The sequence below is a fragment of the Schistocerca gregaria genome, unplaced genomic scaffold, assembly GCF_023897955.1.
Source record: "Schistocerca gregaria isolate iqSchGreg1 unplaced genomic scaffold, iqSchGreg1.2 ptg000867l, whole genome shotgun sequence".
Taxonomy (NCBI): domain Eukaryota; kingdom Metazoa; phylum Arthropoda; class Insecta; order Orthoptera; family Acrididae; genus Schistocerca; species Schistocerca gregaria.
The window spans coordinates 1-16,906 of record NW_026062229.1 but is presented as its reverse complement, the minus strand read 5'-3'; the positions used below and the strand labels follow the sequence as shown (position 1 = coordinate 16,906).

Sequence of the window (16,906 nt, the reverse complement as noted above, 5' to 3'; positions counted from 1 at the left end):
CAGTATATATGCGTGTGTACGAATAAAGTGCGTGTGTGTGCCATATATGGGTACATGTTTTGCGTGTACGTCGCGAACGGGGACGGCTGTTCACAACGAGAGGTCTTGTTTGCGCAGGTAGTCGTTGACGACGCGGCTCAATGTGGGCGTTTTGCACAGATCTCGAATTCTGCGCTCATACTCCTCTAGGACACGATTGGCCCTCTTCGACGACTCGAGCCAGTTTGTATGATGTGCGAATTCACTTGCCATCGCCGCGCGTCCCAACTTTAGGTTTTTCACCAAATAGATGATGTAGGACTTGAAAAACGCCGCATGTGTTGACGAGATGTCGCACAGTAGCGAGCTGGTCTGACGCCTCCACAACCTGAATGCAAAGTTTTTGCTTTTTGTCTGCTCTATGGTCCACGTTATCAGCCACTTGTTCAGTTCGCGGGACTTCTGTCTTCTCAGCATGCAGCAAAAAACCGCCAAGTGCTGCACGTCGACGCTGATCCACGGCTTTACGCAGGCCAGCACTCTCTTCAGCGACTCCAGGCTACTGGACCAGCTCTTCTGGCAAATTTCGTCTATCAATATCGACAGCGCCTCTCTGTGATGCACACACACACTGTGCGTACACACTTCTTCTTTCAGCCATGCGTGGTCCGCGCCCTCGCTGCGCAAGTCGACCTCGAAATCAAGGTAGGCGCCTGACCGAGGCGCCCGCTCGCTGTCCGTTCGAGCTCTTTCTATTGCTTGCCCTTCGCTCAGGAGCGCGTCCAACTCTGCATCCATCTCCAACAGCAGCTCGATCGCTCCTTGCTGAGACGCGCTGTTCGAAATGCAGCCTTCGATCTGTCGGAGCTCCGGCAGTCGAATGGGCCTCTCGCGCTCTCTTGTCAGATCGCACATGACGCTCTCAAACAGCTCCGGCCCCGCTACCGCATTGTCAATCAGGGACAGATAGAGGTGCACGCGGCAATCACCAAGGTAAGAAACTGACAATCGACAGTCGAGAAACGGATTCAGTGACTCTATAGAGCCAAGCCACGCCTCCAACGCGGCTCGAACGCGCTCTCCGAGACTTTCCCCATTCTTCTGGCCGTAGGCAAGCTGGGCAATCTTTTGCGCGTCGACCAACGGGGAGAAACATACTACAGCTGTTAAAGTCTCTTTTCATGCACTTTTTAAAAAAAAATCAGTCGCGTGCAAATACCTTCCAAACCCATTCTGTGCGTTCAACAGCTTTTTCCAAAGCGTCTCGATCCCAGTCCTTCGCCTTCCTAGTTTTTGCGGCGAAGCAGTCTCGAAGAACCGCCGAAATCCCCGACTCGACTTCTTCCGCTGGCGGATTCGACAAGGGCCACCCTTTCATCAATTCAGCGCCTCTGACTAGTTCTGATTTTTTTTTTGTTTAATGTTCATGATTGACTCAAAACTTGTCAAAATCCCCTCTACCTCAACGGTGCAAACTCTGCGTCGCTACGCCCAGTGCGCACGTCTCCTGACGCAGGGAGGAAGACAGAGGGTCTCCTCGAACTCACATCGAATCTTTTGTACCGTTCGCACATTTTCGTCCCTCTGCTACCTTCGGGACTCGACTGTACGGCGCCCCACGTCAACATCTCTTCAAAGCGCTCGGCGAGAATCGTACGCGAAAATGCACCCGTAGGATGCGCCCCTTCTCACGGCCGAGGACCACTTGTGAGTTACGAGAAAAACTGAAAATCACAAAGTGTCAAAATCGAAAATCAGAAGATTGACAGTCTCTTTTTACTGAGTTTCAAAATTTGACAAACGCCAATCTTACTTGCAAGAAATCTGTCCTGTCGTCGCTCTTCCTCTCTCACGTCGCACTCTCCCTTTTTTTGGCGCAGTCACTGCGCTGAGCTATTCTCAGTGGAAAACGCCAATGTCATCTCTGGGCAAAAAACGCCGCGCGAAGAGAGGCAGACCTCCTCGCACCGCCCCAAAAAACCTCTCCTCCCCCTCCGGCGAAGGGAAGACGACTACGCGCACTCCCAAAAAAAAAATTGACGAAAATTCAATCAGCAAGCTGTTCTCCTGGCGCAAGGAAATGCCAATCGATGCCATGTCCACTCCAAGCAAAACCAAAAAAGATTTGAAGGCTAAGGATGACGCTGACTCGTCGACCCAGGTTGAATGTGTCGAGCCACCACAGACTCACCGACAAGAAGACGCATCGTACGTACACTCTATCGCTCTTCTCCTCCAAATGCACCTCTGACCAATCCAGCTCCTCGCATGACAATCATCTTGTGTGTAGATTCTTGACGCCCGTCAAAAAAAAATCTCGTACGACGTCTCCGTCGGACCTGTCCGAGAAGGGGTCCGAGTCGGCTTCGTCCGAAGCAGAAGGCTCTCCTGCCGGTCATTCGCGCTTTCCTACGCAGGGGTCCTGCCCGTTTCTCAACTGCAGCGAATGGCTAGAGGTAGAGTTCATGCCTCAGCCGAAGAAGCGCAAGCGCTACGAGACAGCTCCTTCTGCGCCGGCGAGCCGAGCCGGCTTCATGTCCGCGGGTCGCGTAAACAACAGAAGTACGTTCTTGAGAAGAAGGGGCCTCAGAGGGAGTTGGACGAGCTTTTCGGCATCTCTGTCATCTCGGCTACCTTGGGAAGCACTTTCCTCACCCTTGAAGTTGGTTACCGGCGGACTTCAACAGCTGAAGAAACGAACGGAATCGAAGGATAACTCGAACGAAACGCCCGAGACTGTGACTCGAGCAGCGGTCGGCGAATCCGAAACGCCCTCCAGCGGCCAAAAAACCGTCGAGCCACCTCGAGACTCTCAGTCTCAGGTCGGAGACGACGCTCTAGAAGAGGCGAAGTCCGAAGTCCAACGAGATACCTCCAACCTCGAAGACACGCCAGACAAGCCATACGACGTTGAATATCAAATTCAAAAAATAGAAGACGCCTATAAGTCTAGAAATGCGTCCGTGCCTCAAGAGCCAAAATCAAATCGCCAAACAATTAATTCGCCTATCAAAAAAGAACCAGTAATTTTACCTCCAAACAATCCTTCAAATCCAATTCATTCTGCACCTATATATGACTACAACTTGATGTCACAGCGCGCACCCTCTTCGTTCTTTAGTGGTGGCACATCTCAGTACTCGTCCGTACCTCCTCAACCCTCTTATCCCTATAGCTCTTCTTTTTTCCAGCCAATCCAAAATAACCCATCTTCGTTCCCAACGACCGATTCGACGCCCTTTTTCAGTTCCTCTTCAACCTCATTCCAGCGTCCTGCATCCTCCTCTTCAGCCTACCATCACTCTTTCTACCTCCCGACTCCCAAGCCCACCTTCGAGCCGTCGAAACACTGGAACCAGGCCACGTTTGACAATAAGCACACGTATCAATACCGGCCATCCTCCTATGACCCCTTCTTTCCCACGTCCGAACGAGTGCCCGCCAGATCGCCGATGACCTGGTCCTCTATCAAGAGCGGGTGCCGGCTTCTTCTCGTTTGTCTGCTCGTCGTCTTTTCTTTCGGCTTCGCCGCTCTCTGGTACTTCAAGCTGCAATCACCTTTCCCCTCGAATCAGAACCTTGACCAGGTCTATTCAATCGTCAAAGACAAGCTGGTCCAGTACCTCCGAGTCCGCAGAGGCGCGTTTCTATGCGGCGAGGCCCTCAACGATTGGGCCAGCCAAGTAGATCTCGAAACACTTTGCTCCAACCTTCTGCCCGGTTACAAGCGGTACCGCAAGGGCATCGACCTTCTGTGGAAAAAACTGAGATACGACAGCAACGTTCGCTATGACCAATCGCTCGATCACTACAGCTACGTCGGCAATCAACCCATCTTGAGTCTCAAATGCACTTTGAAAAGGTGGGTTCTCAAGCTTCTCTTCGACAACGCCCTGATAATCGTCGTGGTCTTGAACCTGTTAGCCGTGCTCCTTCTGTCCCGTGCCTACGTGAGCAGAAAAAGAAGAAATCGATTGCTCGTCGAAGAACTAAAGGAAAAGATTATTTCTCGCCTGCGCAAAAAAAAAAATAGCAGCACCCAATACATTCCAGTAAGCCACCTGAAGGTCGAGCTGGCCGACTCGACGAGTCAAAAAATATGGGACACTGTCGTCCAGGATATTCAGGTGGACCCTCGTATTCAAGTCACTCCAAGGCTCGTTTCAGGAGAGCAAATGCTCACTTGGGCCTGGATATCTGACCTCTGAACAGGGGCTCTTTACGCCATTTCAACCAATTCCTGCTCAAATAGATCTCTGAAAAAAAAAACTGTTCTACAAGGACACGGGCCGCACGAGATAATGATGTCGGCCGTGAAAACTCTATTCAGAGTTCGCCGCGGTAAAACACACTGTTTTTTTCTGTTTCCCAACATTTGACCTCGTATAAAATTTTTGGGTCTGGCAGCGTCTTTTTGAGCTGGGTCCACATATATAGTACCAAATTCTCGGTCGTGGAAGTCAGATTCGCCTTGGAGAAGTATTCCACGTCTCGGTCTATGTTCTTTTTTTTTAACCAGTGGTCAGAGCACGCAGAGACATCGAAATATAGGAAAAAGCTTTGGTAGCGGCGCAGGGCGACGCGTTCCCCCCCTCCAGACGTGTTTTTCCCCGCGTACCTTGTGATCTAGTGATTCAAGGAATGCCTCGTCGATGTATCTCTTCAAGTCTGCCAGGTTGATCAGCATGCCAGTCGTGGGATCTGGCTGAGAGAAGAGAGGATCATTCATTAGCACCAAGGACTTTTTTTTGATGTTTGGCATTAAAAAAAAAAATACCTCTCCAGAAACCGTGACTTCAACGACGTAATTATGCCCATGTCCATTCAGACTGTTGCACTTTCCAAACACCCTCTCATTGTCGCTATCGGAAAGCTTTGAGCTATGCAGGCGATGACTTCCGAAAAAAGATCAGCGCTTCAACGAACACCGCGGTACGCAAACGCTATAAGAAAACCTTATTGTACGCAAATCGGCAAGCTCAATCAGCCATATGCGAACATCACCCTCATTTAATCAAACCTACCAGGCGCAGAAACTCTCTTTTCTCGTCACATATAAGACAGGCATATCAACTTTCTCAAGAGAGTAAATGACCTCGCGCAGACGTTCGACAATCGGTGTCTGAAAAGAAAACTACTTACGTGGACTGTTTTTTTCATAAACAATGTGGCAAAAAACCCTTTTTGCTCTTGGCTCATTTTTTTTTTCGACATGGAACGTGCACATATACATTTTTTTTATCTCGGCTACCAAAGATTCGGCATAAAAGCGACCGACAAACGAGATCATCAAATACGCTATCTTAAATGATCCCCAGCTTTTCGCTCTCGTATTTTTTTCATGAATCAACTCACTCAAGAGCAACGGGAGCAATACCGACTATTTCCCCTGTCAATAGAGTATATTGTTCCTCTGATACCATTTAGAAAAAAAAATGAAAAATTCGAATTCAGTACGCCAAGCTTCTATCTCGCCGAGCACTCTCGCTCCAACTTCGCTGAATTCCAACCTCTCACACCCTCCCCGCCGCAAAGGGCTGCAAGCGCGAACTCGATCTTTCTCACGAGTCCAAGTCGTCTCCGACGAAGCGCAGCAAGACGACAAATTTGATCGACCGTACCGATGACGTCCCTCCGAACCTGCGTGCTGCCGGCGCATCCGCCTCCGAGCTCGCCAACAGGATGCTGGTTGCGCTTCAATTGAGAGATACAGGCGAAGTGTTGGAGACCCTGTCGCTGTGCTTCGAGAACCTCGGCGCGTCTCTGACGGCGAATCCCAATTACTATTTGCCTCTTATTTATCTCGCCAAGGTGGCCGCGCCGAATTTGTGCCAGGACGACAGGATTTGGCAGTTCTTGGTGACGCAGCTCAAGTCGGGCTCTGAGCCCCAGCACTTCAAAAAGAACAACTACGGCCACATCCTGGCCGCGTCGATGCTGTACTGCGGGTTCAAGCACGCGCCGAAGTGGCCGGTCGAGTTCGTTCAGGCCTATCTCGAAGACGCGTTCTGCCGCCGCATGTGGGTCGACGAGCACTTGTGCACGCCGTTTTGTACGAACGTCCTAACTGTTTTACATACACAAGAAACCTTGTACAAGGAGGGCCAGGAAAGTGCTTCAAAGGCCAGGCCCTTCCTGTTGAGCCACCGTTTTCCGGAACAGACGGTTCGAGAGCGCGTTGCGACCTACGTCCACGACATACTGAACTATCATTTGGGACAGCAGCAGTTGCAACAGCACACGCCCACGTCGAACGACCAGCTTCGAAACATTATTCGCGTCATGATTGTTACTTCTCCCTTCGTCGGCGTTCGTTTGCTCGCATCCTCTCACCTGGGACAGTGGCTGCAGAACCCGGTGACGACCGTGCTGTCTAGGGAGTTGTTTTCTAACGTCATAGCACATACGCACGAGTCGACGCAAAACGACCTCATCGTGGTACAAAATTTGTTTCGCATCAACATGGTTTCTTTCGGTACCTTCGTGACCGACGGCCTGTCTGGGCTCATGAAGTTCAATCCCTTTTATTCGCGCGTCGCGCTTCGCGAGGTCCTGCAGTCGGACCACCTGCTCGCCCTTGTCGACGGGAAGAACCCGCTCGGCGGATCGCCCGCCGCCTTCAAGGGGATTTCCAAGCTCTTGGAGAGCATATGGGTGACGCTTCCCGCCGACCAGCGAGAAGAGGAGCTGGCAGCGCTCATTCAGGAGCTCGTGCTCAACTTTTCCGCGTCGAATGCCGTCAAGCAGAAGCTATACACGATCTTCCAATACTTGCCGACTTCGACCACGGACCACAAGCTGTGCTTCAAGAAGTGCTGCGTTGCCCTGTTTCAGCCGGTCTACGACTTCGAGCGCAAGAGCGACACGATCAAGCAGGCGTGGTGCACTTACATAGCCGACGTGGTTTCTCACCTGCAGGTGCTCAGCCTGTCGAATTATATACAGAAGTGCGCGCCTGCCGCCGCTTGCTCGACCGGCGGCGTGCTGGAGAGGCTCGGCCAGGAGGAGGTCGACCGAATTCAACTGGAGTTGACGGAAATTCACGTCGCAGCTATGAACTGGTGCCAAGCGATGTCCCAATTTTTCAGCTCTACCAGCCAGAGTGAGTCGTGGGATGCAATTCTGGAAAGGTTGTTGAAGAGACTGCTATTTCTGGACCCTTGCTCGACGTATGTAGCTTCGAAGGCGCCTCATCTCGCCGAGTCCGGTCATGTGTTCAAGTCGGTCTTTTCGCTGCTGTTTTCCGCTCCGGTCTCGCTGGATGCCATCCTCAGAGCCGCGTCCACGTCCGTCAATCAGACCAACGAGCTCCTAGACGTTGTTGGCAACTTGTGCTTCCGAGCCATCAGGCAGCAAAAAAGCTGGAAGACGACGCGGTTGCTTATATCTGACTTTCGAGCCTCGCTCGAAATTTTCCGCCTGGCCGCCTATCCCCTGCCCCCGTCCATCAGAGCCGTCCTGTCCGACCCCCTGGACCCCCCGTTCGAGTGCCTGGCGTCTCTGCCCTCTCAGCTGGTGGTCAGGGACCGCCTTTGGAAGGCGTGCGCCGTGCTGGTGTTCTCTTCGGTCGCCAATCTGTCCTTCGGCTATTGGCTGTGGACGCACGTTCCTACGCTTCGTTCCCTCATAGAGATCTTCCTGATGTACTCGTGGCGCTGGCCGCCCGCCGGGGACGGCAACGTGCTCTGGTTGCACAGAGACCTCGAGCGCCAGGAACAGGTCGCCTTTCTTCGCCTGGACGAGTACCTCCGCGAAGCCCACCCTGCCCTGCACGCCTCCCCGGACGTTGCCTCGCTCCTCAAGGACCTGCCCTGCCACGCCACGCTATTCAGGCCGGAGGGGCCCTCCAGAGCGCCCCCCAAGGCGCTGATCCAGCTCATGAAGCGACTGGACTACGACAACCAATTTTCGCACCTCCTGATTTCCAGTCGCGACCCGGACTTCGTCCTGGACGTCATGAAGGACAAAGGGTGCCGCGCCGGCCAGTGGCTCGCGCACATAGTCAAGGTGGAGCCATCCATCATGCGCGCCCTGCCCGCTCTCTGCGTCATGCGGCTGTTGCTGGAGACGCAGACGCAGCGCCTGTCCTCGCTCGAGTCCGCCGCGCCCGTACACGCCATACACATCGCTGAGCTGTTGAGGCAGAGAGTGGCGACCGAATCCGGCATGCGCGAGGTGCTGGAGTTCTTCTTGCCCCACCTCTGCTCTGCGAAGCGGGGCGTCCGCGTGGCCACGAAGCAGTCCATGGCGCTGCTCCTGTCGACCGGGCCCGCAGAGTCGGTCGCGCGCGCCTGGTCGAGCTCGACCGACGACTTCGTCTTGGAGCGGCTGCGAGCCTGTCCCGCGGATTGGCGCGTCTCGTCCATGCTCTTGGAGCACCTCATTCCCGCGATCCGCGTCGAGCGCGACGACGCCACCCTGCACTCGTACTTCACGTACATACACGACATACATACCGATGCCGATGGTCGCCTTTCGCTGGACGGCGCTACGATTTTGGTTCGAGAGTGGTTCCTCGTCGGTGCTCGCGATCCCTTCTTGACTTCTTCTCTTTTGGAGCGGAGGTCGAACGTCCGCGCGCAGGTGCGGGCCCTTTGCGTTTTGTTTGCCGCCGAGGGGCGCGCCTTTCGCGGCGAGCCCGCTTCCGCGCTGCTCCGCCTTCGGCCGCCGTGCTCGGACGCCTGTGCCTGTTTCGAGGTGCCCCGGATCGTTTTGGACGCGTTCCTCGCGCTGTGCGCGTCTCCTTGCCTCGAGTTGGAGTCCTCGGAGCGCGACCAGTTCGATCGTCTGGTCTTTCGCCTCTTTCGCTTGGACTGCCTTCCCCCTGCGCCGTCTCGGCCCGTCGTCGACCTCGAGCGCCCGACGCTGGTCGTGTTCGCCGACCAGCAGGGGGAAACGCCCTTCGACCTATGGATCGAGCCCGAGTTGAAGGTCGCGTGGGCGAGGAGTCGCGTTCTGCCCGTCTCCGCGCTGGGCGTCGCCATGCTCTCCTCGGAGCAGCTCTGCCTGCTTCTGTGCCCCTCGTTCCTCTCGCCGCCGACTACCCGCCTGGTGGCCCTGAAGCTGGAATGGGCGCTCGCTCGCCGCTGTCCCTTTCGCCTGGACGAGGACGCGCGTTCCTTCTTCGCGACTCGGGTCCGCGCCGCGTTCTCCCCCGACGAGGTCGCCGACTGCCTCCCGGCGCTGGCCCAGCAGCTGTTCAAGGCGCCCCTCACCCGTACACACACGCCATACACGGCGTATGAACTGCCGTCCGCGGTCTCCCCGGCGCGTCCCTGCGCCGGACTTGCGTCCGCCCGCGCGGCTGGGCGCGGGGAGGCGTCGAGCGCATTCAGGGGGGTCGTCGAGGAGCTCTGTCATCCCGGGGCGTTCCGCGGTGGGGACAGCTTGGACTTGGTGACGGCGTTTCGAGAGTTGGTGGATTCTCCGAGCGCGTCCGAGGTCCGCGACTTGCCGTTGTTGCTTTTCTGCGTTCACCGAGTCGTCTCGCTGTCGGGGGAGGAGAGCGCGCGGGTGCAGTGGCGAGGCGCTCTCGAGGAGTGGCTCGAGCGCTATCGAGGCGACCCGCGTTGGACGCGAAATTTGAACGTCATTTTGGGGCGCGTCCGCGTTTCTTCCGGCGCCCCTCGTGGTTCGGAGGCGTCCTTCTCGCCGCGTCCGGAGGCTCCGGCGCGCGTTTCCCTCTGCGTGGAGTCCGTCTTGCGCGGCATGTCGCCCACTTTTCACTTTCGACTGGTTTCTGTTGGTCCTGCTGACGCCAAGCAACTTTTTTTTTCCGCGTTTTCTCGTCGCGCCTTCTGTCCAGTCAAGCCGCTGCTCATACACGCTCTGCTTTGTTGCAGCGACCTGCGTTCTCGGGCGCTTTTCTACATACTTTCGCCGAAGAGGCCCGCCTCGCAACTCGACCCGACAGCGTCTCTCGACTTCGTCGACGCCGTCGTGCGTCCTCGTCCCGACGGCCCGTTCGACGCGCCCGACGAGTCTCCGTTGGTTCGCCTGCGTTTCTGCCGCGAGCGCGTCCAAAAGCTCATCGACCTGGTCATCGACGAGATAACGCGAGCTGGCCAGCGGGGCGACTTGTTTCGCTCCTGTCAGCGCCGAGCTCGACTTTTGCTCTTCTGCTGTCGCAAGAAGCCCCGGCCGCTCGACGGCGCGGCGATTGAACGCCTGTCGGAGATTTCCGACGGGTTCGCCGCTCGCACGGACCGATGGCTCCAGTGCCTCGCCGAGCTGCTATCGAAGCAGTCTCGCTCCCGTCCGCCGACCTCTCTGCAACTGCTGGCCGAATTCTGTCGGTCGAACATCGTCGCTCCGCCGTCGCGTGCCGACCAGCCTCCGACGGACGCCCAGGCGCGCCGCCTGCTCCATCAGAGCGTCTACCTGATGCAGCCTTGGAAGGTGACGCCGCCCCTGGTTTCTCCCGCGGAGTCGTCCGACCTGCAGCGGCGTCCCTCCGGACTCGACCCCCTTCTACACAAGCTCATACACGCTCTGTCCAAGTCCGAGCTTGTGTGCGTGTCGTGTCAGAGACTGCTCAAAATCGTCCAGTTGCACGCCGTCCCGTTCGCGAAGTTTCTGCCGACGCTGCACGCGCTGCTGCTCGACCGGGGCGGCGCGCCGGCGCCCCGCGCCCCTCACGCGCAGCTGGTCGAGACGCTGAGCGAAATCGTACAGATTTTGTGGCTGAGGACGCCGAGCGAACAGCTGCTGCCCTGGACGCAGCCTCTGCTGACCGAGTTGGTGCACCGACACGTTCAGCCGCTCCGCGCGGACGGTTTCTGCGCGGCCGCGAGGCGCGTGGCCCTGACGCTGGGCAGAATTGCTCGTTTCGCCGAAGAGCATCGCATTGCCTCGAAGCACCCTTGGATCTGGGCGCTGCAGGCGGACTCGTCTCTCTCTGGCGCGTCCGCAAGCCAGCCGCACCGAGACGCATCGGCGGAGTGCGCGCTCGCGGCTGCGTGCGGCGCAGAGGACGACTGGTATTTGGTACAACTTCAAATCGAAACTTGTCACCCGTTCTTGCGCCGGCACAGTTCCTTGACAGGTCTCGTTTCCGAGTGCTACGCGGACGCGGCCTGCGAGGACCAGCCGTGTCTGAACGTGATGGTGGAGCGGCTGGAAAGAATTTGTCAGGACCTGTCTGAATTTGACGCGCTGCTTCAGAAGGCGCCAGTGGTTCCTTCTGCAGCGTCGTGTCATCACGTTTCGTTTATCGAGACGGTCACTCGATACTGGGCCTGGTCCACCGCGTCGATTTCGTCGGACTTGGCTCCCGCCAAGAGCCGCACGTGCGCACCGATCCGAGTGATTGACAGTGTTTGCAAGGTGCGTCAGATGGCGTATCAGTGTGTGCTTCGCTATCTTCGAAAGTCTGCGGAAGAGCGAGAGGAGCCCATGAGGATGTACTTGTCCTGCTTGGGTCACGAGAGGGCAGACGTGCGCCAGGAGGCGGTTCAGCATGCGGGAGAGTTCTACTCCGCGACGCTTTCGGCGAGTTGGCGGTCGGAGATATTGTTTCGGCTGGCGAGCGCTGGTAGGGAGGCGTCGGGCGACTTGAGCGCGTTGATAGAGACCGAGCTCGAGTTGTTGTTATGAGTTGAGCAGTCGATCTTTGCTGCGAATTTATTTGCATTGGAGCTTGAGGCTGCTTCGAGCTCGCTTCGAGCTCGCGTTGGGGGGGGGGGCGAGGGTGATGAGGGAGGGCCCTGATGGAGAGGTGTGTGTGTTGCGCGTCCAGTTTATGGTTTTTTTTTTGACACAATAAATATAGCGAATCAGAATTTCGACAACAGTGTGTACAGTGTCCCCCTTGTCCGCGTATACGCTGGTCTCTAGACAGTATTGTCCTAAAGAGTGCGTGAGTAGAGTTGGTGACTACGGCACGTTGGTCTCGAGCAACGACGGTTTAAGCGGGGTTTTAGCATTTGGAGCTCTTGAGGGGGCACGTTTTTGGCGTTTTCGAGCCGAGAAGGTCCGTGTGCGTATGGAGGTAGTGAGGGAGCGGTGGGGAGCAGACCGTTGTCTGACTATGGTTTTTGGGTGTAGAGAGCGGTAGTAGAGAGCGAGAGCTTTGAGGGGTGGGTCTCAGGCGAAAGAGAGCATTTCGAAGAGTGGGGCGCAGTTGTTTTTTTAGACGAGTGGCTTGCGCGTGAGAAGAGGTCTCGTAGCGTTGCCGGAGGTGAAGTTGTGACCGCGTTCGCTGGACCTAGTTTACAGAAGGGTTCGAGAGGCGGAAAGGAAGAAGTCACTAGAGTGTGACGAAGCTGGTTGTGCCAAGAGAAGAGAGGTGTTTTTTTTTTCTATGTCGTCGTACGATTTGGATTCCGGTATGAGTGGTCGGGCTCCTGAGGAGTACGAGGTGGGCCGAGAGAGAGGGTCGTTGTCGACGAGCGAGGTGAAGCGAGCGGAGGGGGAGGAGGGGCTTGCGGCGGAGAGGAGGGAGAGTTTGCCGCAGAGGGAGGGAGAGGGTCGGAAGGGGGAGGAGTACGCGTTGGGCGAGATAGTGTTCAACGAGCCGGACTCGCCGTCTAATAGGATTCTGGACGATTCGAATAACTTGAAGGCCGGGACGTTCGCGAAGATTATAGAGCGCCTGACGCATCCTTACGTGCACGGTACGGGGGCGTGTTGTGTGTATGAGGGGTGATGGAGAGAGAGTTGCTGACGGGGGGTTGGTTTTGGCGGGGTGGGCGTGCGTGTTTTTTTTTTTTTTTTAGATTCGAATTTTTTGTACGACTTCGTGTTGACGTACCGGTCGTTCGCGAGTCCGTTTCAGGTGGTGGACGCGTTGGCGAAGAGGTACGTGCGGAGGGGGGGGAGAAGAGGGAGTTGGTCGAGAGAGGGGGGAGGACTGACGGTTTGCGAAGGTATGAGACGGCGCCGGAGGTGGACAACAAGGCGGTGTCGTTGAGGATACTGAACGTGTTGAAGCATTGGATAGAGAAGTGCTGGTACGATTTTTACAAGAACTGCCCGGAGTTGTCGCAGAGGTGCATGGCGTTTTTGGAGAGGTGCGAGGAGAACGCGGCGATAAGGACGGTGGCGCAGTCGCTGAGTCACAAGTTGACGAGGAAGTTGCAGGAGCAGTTGGAGAGCGAGGAGGAGGTGGTGCCGGGCAGGGTGAGGAGGCCGTCGTTTTCGGCGCTGGTGAGGGAGGCGCCGTTGCTGGAGCAGAGCAGCGAGGAGATAGCGAGGCAGTTGACGTTGATAGAGTGGGAGATTTGGGTGAGGATACAGCCGTGGGAGTGTTTGGGGTTGAGCTGGACGAAGAAGGACAAGAGTTTGGCGCCGAACGTGTTGGAGTTGATAAATAGGTTTAACTTGGTGTCTGGGTGGGTGGCGACGACGGTGTGCACGCAGGAGTCGTTGAAGAGGAGGGTGAAGCACGTGCAGAAGTTCATAGAGATAGGTTATTGTTTGTGCGGGATGGGGAATTACAACGCGGTGATGGAGGTCGTGTCGGGGTTGAACCGGGGTCCGGTGTACCGTTTGAGGCAGACGTGGGACGGGGTGGCGACGCCGTTGAGGAAGAACTACGAGCAGTTGTCGCAGATAGTGGATCGTTCGAAGAGTTACGCGAACATGAGGAGGTGCTTGAAGAGCGTGAACCCGCCGTGCATACCGTATTTGGGGATGTACTTGACGGACTTGATGTTTATAGAGGAGGGGAATCGGGATTACCTGAACGGGTTGATAAACTGGAACAAGAGGCACCAGATAAGCGAGACGATTCGCGCGATAAAGCAGTACCAGCAGCAGCCGTATCGGTTTCAGTCGGTGCCGCCGCTGAGGGAGATGCTGATGTCGATACACACGTTGAGCGAGGACGAGTTGTACCAGATATCGGAGTGGTTGGAGCCGCGTCCGGGGAGGGAGAGGGGGCCGCGTCCGGCGGCGCTGGGAGAGAAGGTGAAGAAGCACCACGCGTCGTCGACGTTGGGGGCGGGACAGGTGGGGGCGGGACAGGTGGGGCAGGCGGCGGGGATGGTGATGGAGAGGAAGGAGTCGGTGGACTTCGAGTTGGAGTTTGACAGGGATTACGTGTTTGCGACGCCGGACTCGCCGTCGAATTTGGACTTGGATCCGACGACGAATTCGGTGAGGGCGGCGACGCTGCCGAAGTTGATAGAGAGGTTGACGCACCACGCGAATCCGGACTCGAACAGTTTGTTTTCGTTTTTGGCGACGTTCCAGTCGTTCGCGACGCCGGCGGAGGTGCTGGAGTTGTTGATAGCGAGGTTCAACGTGCCGCCGTCGAGGGAGAAGGCGCCGGCGGCGATAGAGAGGTACAGGCAGGAGTACGAGACGCCGGTGATGTTGAGGGTGTTCAACCTGCTGAAGACGTGGATAGACCGCCACTTTTACCATTTTCAGGAGGATCCGGAGTTGTTCAAGAGGTTGGTGGGTTTCGTGCAGGGTCCGCTTAGCGAGAAGCAGCCGAGGCTTGGAGAGACGCTCAAGTTGGCGATTCAGCGCCACTTGGCGCGGGGCGGTGAGGCGGACGCCGATTTGGAGCGTCCGACGCCCGTGGTGCCGGAGCAGGTGTGCAGCGTGTTTGACCTGGACAGTCGGGAGGTCGCGAGGCAGCTGTGCCTGATGCACCACGCGCCGTTTGCGGCGATCAAGTCGCAGGAGTTGCTGGACGCGAGTCGGTCTCTCGCGACGCGCGCGGACGAGGCGCCCAACGTCCGGGCGCTGCAGAGCGCCTATAACTCGCTGCGTCAGTGGGTCACCGCGGAGCTCGTGAGCGCCGAGCAGAGGGACTCTTCGTCTACGGCGAGCGCCGTGGTCAAGTGGATCGACATTGCCGAGACCTGTTCGGAGAGCAGGAACCTGCTCGCGACTCGCGCCGTCCTCCACGCGCTGCACAGCTACCGGCAGCGCTCTCCGTCGCACTTCGAGCGACTGCCCGTGTCGAGCACGGCCTACTTCGAGCGGGAGTGTCGCGACGTGCTGCACCAGTACAGCGTCAAGATCCAGCTCTCTCCGCCCTGCGTGCCCGTGATCCAGGACTACCTCGCGATGCTGCGCGACAGTCAGGAGCAACACGCGCCGGACATGATCGGCGACAAGATCAACTTCGAAAAGTGCCGCGTTCTCGGCGAAATTCTCCAGCTGATTTCCAGGCTCCAGCGATTCAAGTACCCGTTTCTCGACGTGCCTATCATCCAGAACTACATCGGCAAGTTCTCGGCTTCCGACGCGTCCGACTCCCCCTCCGCGTTCCTCTCCCTCTGGTCCACCTCTTTCGCCGCTGCCGACGACCGGCCCCATCACGGCCCCCCCCCCCCCCGCGAAGACCCCTCCAGCCCCTCGAACTCGATCTCCTCCCAGTACCTCTTCCGCATGATCGACTCGCTCAACAGCCAGCTCACCAAGCAGCAGGTCCACCTGATGGCCCTGGAGCTGGTCTCTCCCCACCAGCCCCTGATCAAGCAGCGGCTCCGGGCGTTCCTGACCGGCGCCTGTGCCGACCTGGACCTGGACTTCCAGCCGCCGTCCCCCAAACTCGAATGCTTCAAGGGTAAGTCTCTCCCTCTCTAAACCTTCCTAGTCCCAGGCGCGTGCCCCCTGCGGCTTTGCGGCCTCTTCGCGGGGTGCGACCCTCCTTTTGAAAACAACCTCCCTCCCCACGCGTTGTGCGCTCCTCTCACTCTTTTGCGTCCCATGTTGTACCCATACACGCGCACGACGTGTGTGGGTTACGCGCTTTTTGTGCCCCGTTTACTGATTTTTTTTTTTTCCCCCTCTTTTTCGCCCTTCCCCGTTTCTTGTTAGGACCGTCTCCTTCTCCGTTCTATGACCCCGCGCCCCTGCTGCTCGGCGGCCAGCGCCTGCATCCGGAGCTCCACTACTCCAACCTGCCCACCCTCAACCGCCTCGTCCTTTCGTCCTCTCCGCTCGACTCCTCTCGCGCTCTTGGCGCCGACTCCCCCGACTTCCAGCTCCAGCAGGCGGCCGCCAACTTCCTCTCGTCCGAGTTCCCCGACGCCCAGCGCGTCTGCCTCGAGTTCGCGCACCCCAAGACCGGCAAGCCCCTCGCTGTCCAGATCGTCGAGAAGGGCAACCGCAAGTTCCTGTGCGACGTCCGCCCCTACGTCGACCTCGACGACGTCGCCAACCTCCTGCTTTTCGGCAAGCAGTACAAGAGGGACCACCCGGATGACCTCCTGGCCTGCATCGTCCTCACACGCAGCATTTCGCCCATCGCCTTGGAAAAGACCAACCAGTACAAGATCAAAGTCCACATCATCTGAAGGGCGAGCGCGCTGGCCGGGTCGCCGGCTTTTTCCCCTTCTCGAGTGTGGGGTCCCGCGCCCTCGCGGGCTTCGAGGCGGCCTTTTTTCATTTTTTTTTCCCCCTCGCGTCGGAAAACGGGGAAAAAATCTCTCCCTTCTTCCAAGCGATTTCTCGCTCCTCTGCGTCTTCGAGTCTGGGTGGCGAAATTCCTTGGACGCGCGCGTCCTCTAAAGGGTATCTAGTCGATCAAGGTGGGACCTTTCCTCGCGTGGCCCGCGGCGCCACAGTTCGGGGTCCCTTTGGAGACTTACATTTTCATCGTCAGTAAAAGAAAAAAAAAAATTTCAACCTTTATAACGCGGACAGGAGAGAAAAAGGGGGGGGAGGGTTTTTCACTATGCTCTCTCTCTCTCTCTTTTTTTTTTTTTTTTTTTTACGGAGTTGTCTTGCTCTCGATTTCAAAGTGACCTTCTCTTCTGCGTTCTTCGCACCGTGTTTCGCTGATCCAGACTTGGTCCAAGCTCTCCCGCCAAAACTTTACCCCATGCGGCGAACGCGCCGAATCGACACGAGCTCTCGTCCTCTCTTCCGTCGCCCATTCGAACGCACATCCCTCGCATACTTTGTGTACATATAACGTTTATATTTGGGCGGCGACTTTCTCCTCAAAAATCTGTCTCGCGTGTGT

At 57.0% G+C, this 16,906-nt stretch overlaps 3 protein-coding genes across 3 annotated transcripts; 2 read left to right on the top strand and 1 right to left on the bottom strand.

The window, feature by feature from the left end:
- The first annotated feature begins 1,426 nt into the window (after positions 1–1,426).
- On the top strand, positions 1,427–4,197 carry LOC126323729 (uncharacterized). The gene is made up of 3 exons (XM_049994721.1): positions 1,427–1,632; positions 1,764–2,187; positions 2,270–4,197. The coding sequence occupies exons 2-3, from the start codon at positions 1,895–1,897 to the stop codon at positions 4,185–4,187; spliced, it is 2,211 nt and encodes a 736-aa protein (XP_049850678.1). The 5' UTR covers positions 1,427–1,632; positions 1,764–1,894; the 3' UTR covers positions 4,188–4,197.
- Positions 4,198–4,295: 98 nt separating this feature from the next.
- Positions 4,296–5,160, bottom strand: LOC126323730 (6-pyruvoyl tetrahydrobiopterin synthase-like). Its single transcript, XM_049994722.1, has 4 exons — positions 5,004–5,160; positions 4,757–4,874; positions 4,598–4,684; positions 4,296–4,482 (listed from the first exon to the last, which is right to left on the bottom strand). Exons 1-4 carry the CDS (start codon positions 5,045–5,047, stop codon positions 4,306–4,308), a joined length of 426 nt encoding a protein of 141 aa, XP_049850679.1. The 5' UTR covers positions 5,048–5,160; the 3' UTR covers positions 4,296–4,305.
- Positions 5,161–12,477: 7,317 nt separating this feature from the next.
- On the top strand, positions 12,478–16,572 carry LOC126323741 (son of sevenless homolog). The gene is made up of 4 exons (XM_049994736.1): positions 12,478–12,593; positions 12,696–12,777; positions 12,846–15,502; positions 15,757–16,572. Exons 3-4 carry the CDS (start codon positions 12,973–12,975, stop codon positions 16,233–16,235), a joined length of 3,009 nt encoding a protein of 1,002 aa, XP_049850693.1. The 5' UTR covers positions 12,478–12,593; positions 12,696–12,777; positions 12,846–12,972; the 3' UTR covers positions 16,236–16,572.
- The last annotated feature ends 334 nt before the right edge of the window (positions 16,573–16,906 follow it).

Coding starts and splice junctions, on each gene's coding strand:
- LOC126323729 (XM_049994721.1), top strand. CDS start 1,895: ATGTCATCTCTGGGCAAAAAACGCCGCGCGAAGAGAGGCAGACCTCCT. Junction 2,188..2,269: donor CACCGACAAGAAGACGCATC/GTACGTACACTC, acceptor TCTTGTGTGTAG/ATTCTTGACGCCCGTCAAAA.
- LOC126323730 (XM_049994722.1), bottom strand. CDS start 5,047: ATGCCTGTCTTATATGTGACGAGAAAAGAGAGTTTCTGCGCCTG. Junction 4,875..5,003: donor AAAGAGAGTTTCTGCGCCTG/GTAGGTTTGATT, acceptor TTTTTTCGGAAG/TCATCGCCTGCATAGCTCAA. Junction 4,685..4,756: donor AAGTCACGGTTTCTGGAGAG/GTATTTTTTTTT, acceptor CTCTTCTCTCAG/CCAGATCCCACGACTGGCAT.
- LOC126323741 (XM_049994736.1), top strand. CDS start 12,973: ATGGCGTTTTTGGAGAGGTGCGAGGAGAACGCGGCGATAAGGACGGTG. Junction 15,503..15,756: donor CAAACTCGAATGCTTCAAGG/GTAAGTCTCTCC, acceptor GTTTCTTGTTAG/GACCGTCTCCTTCTCCGTTC.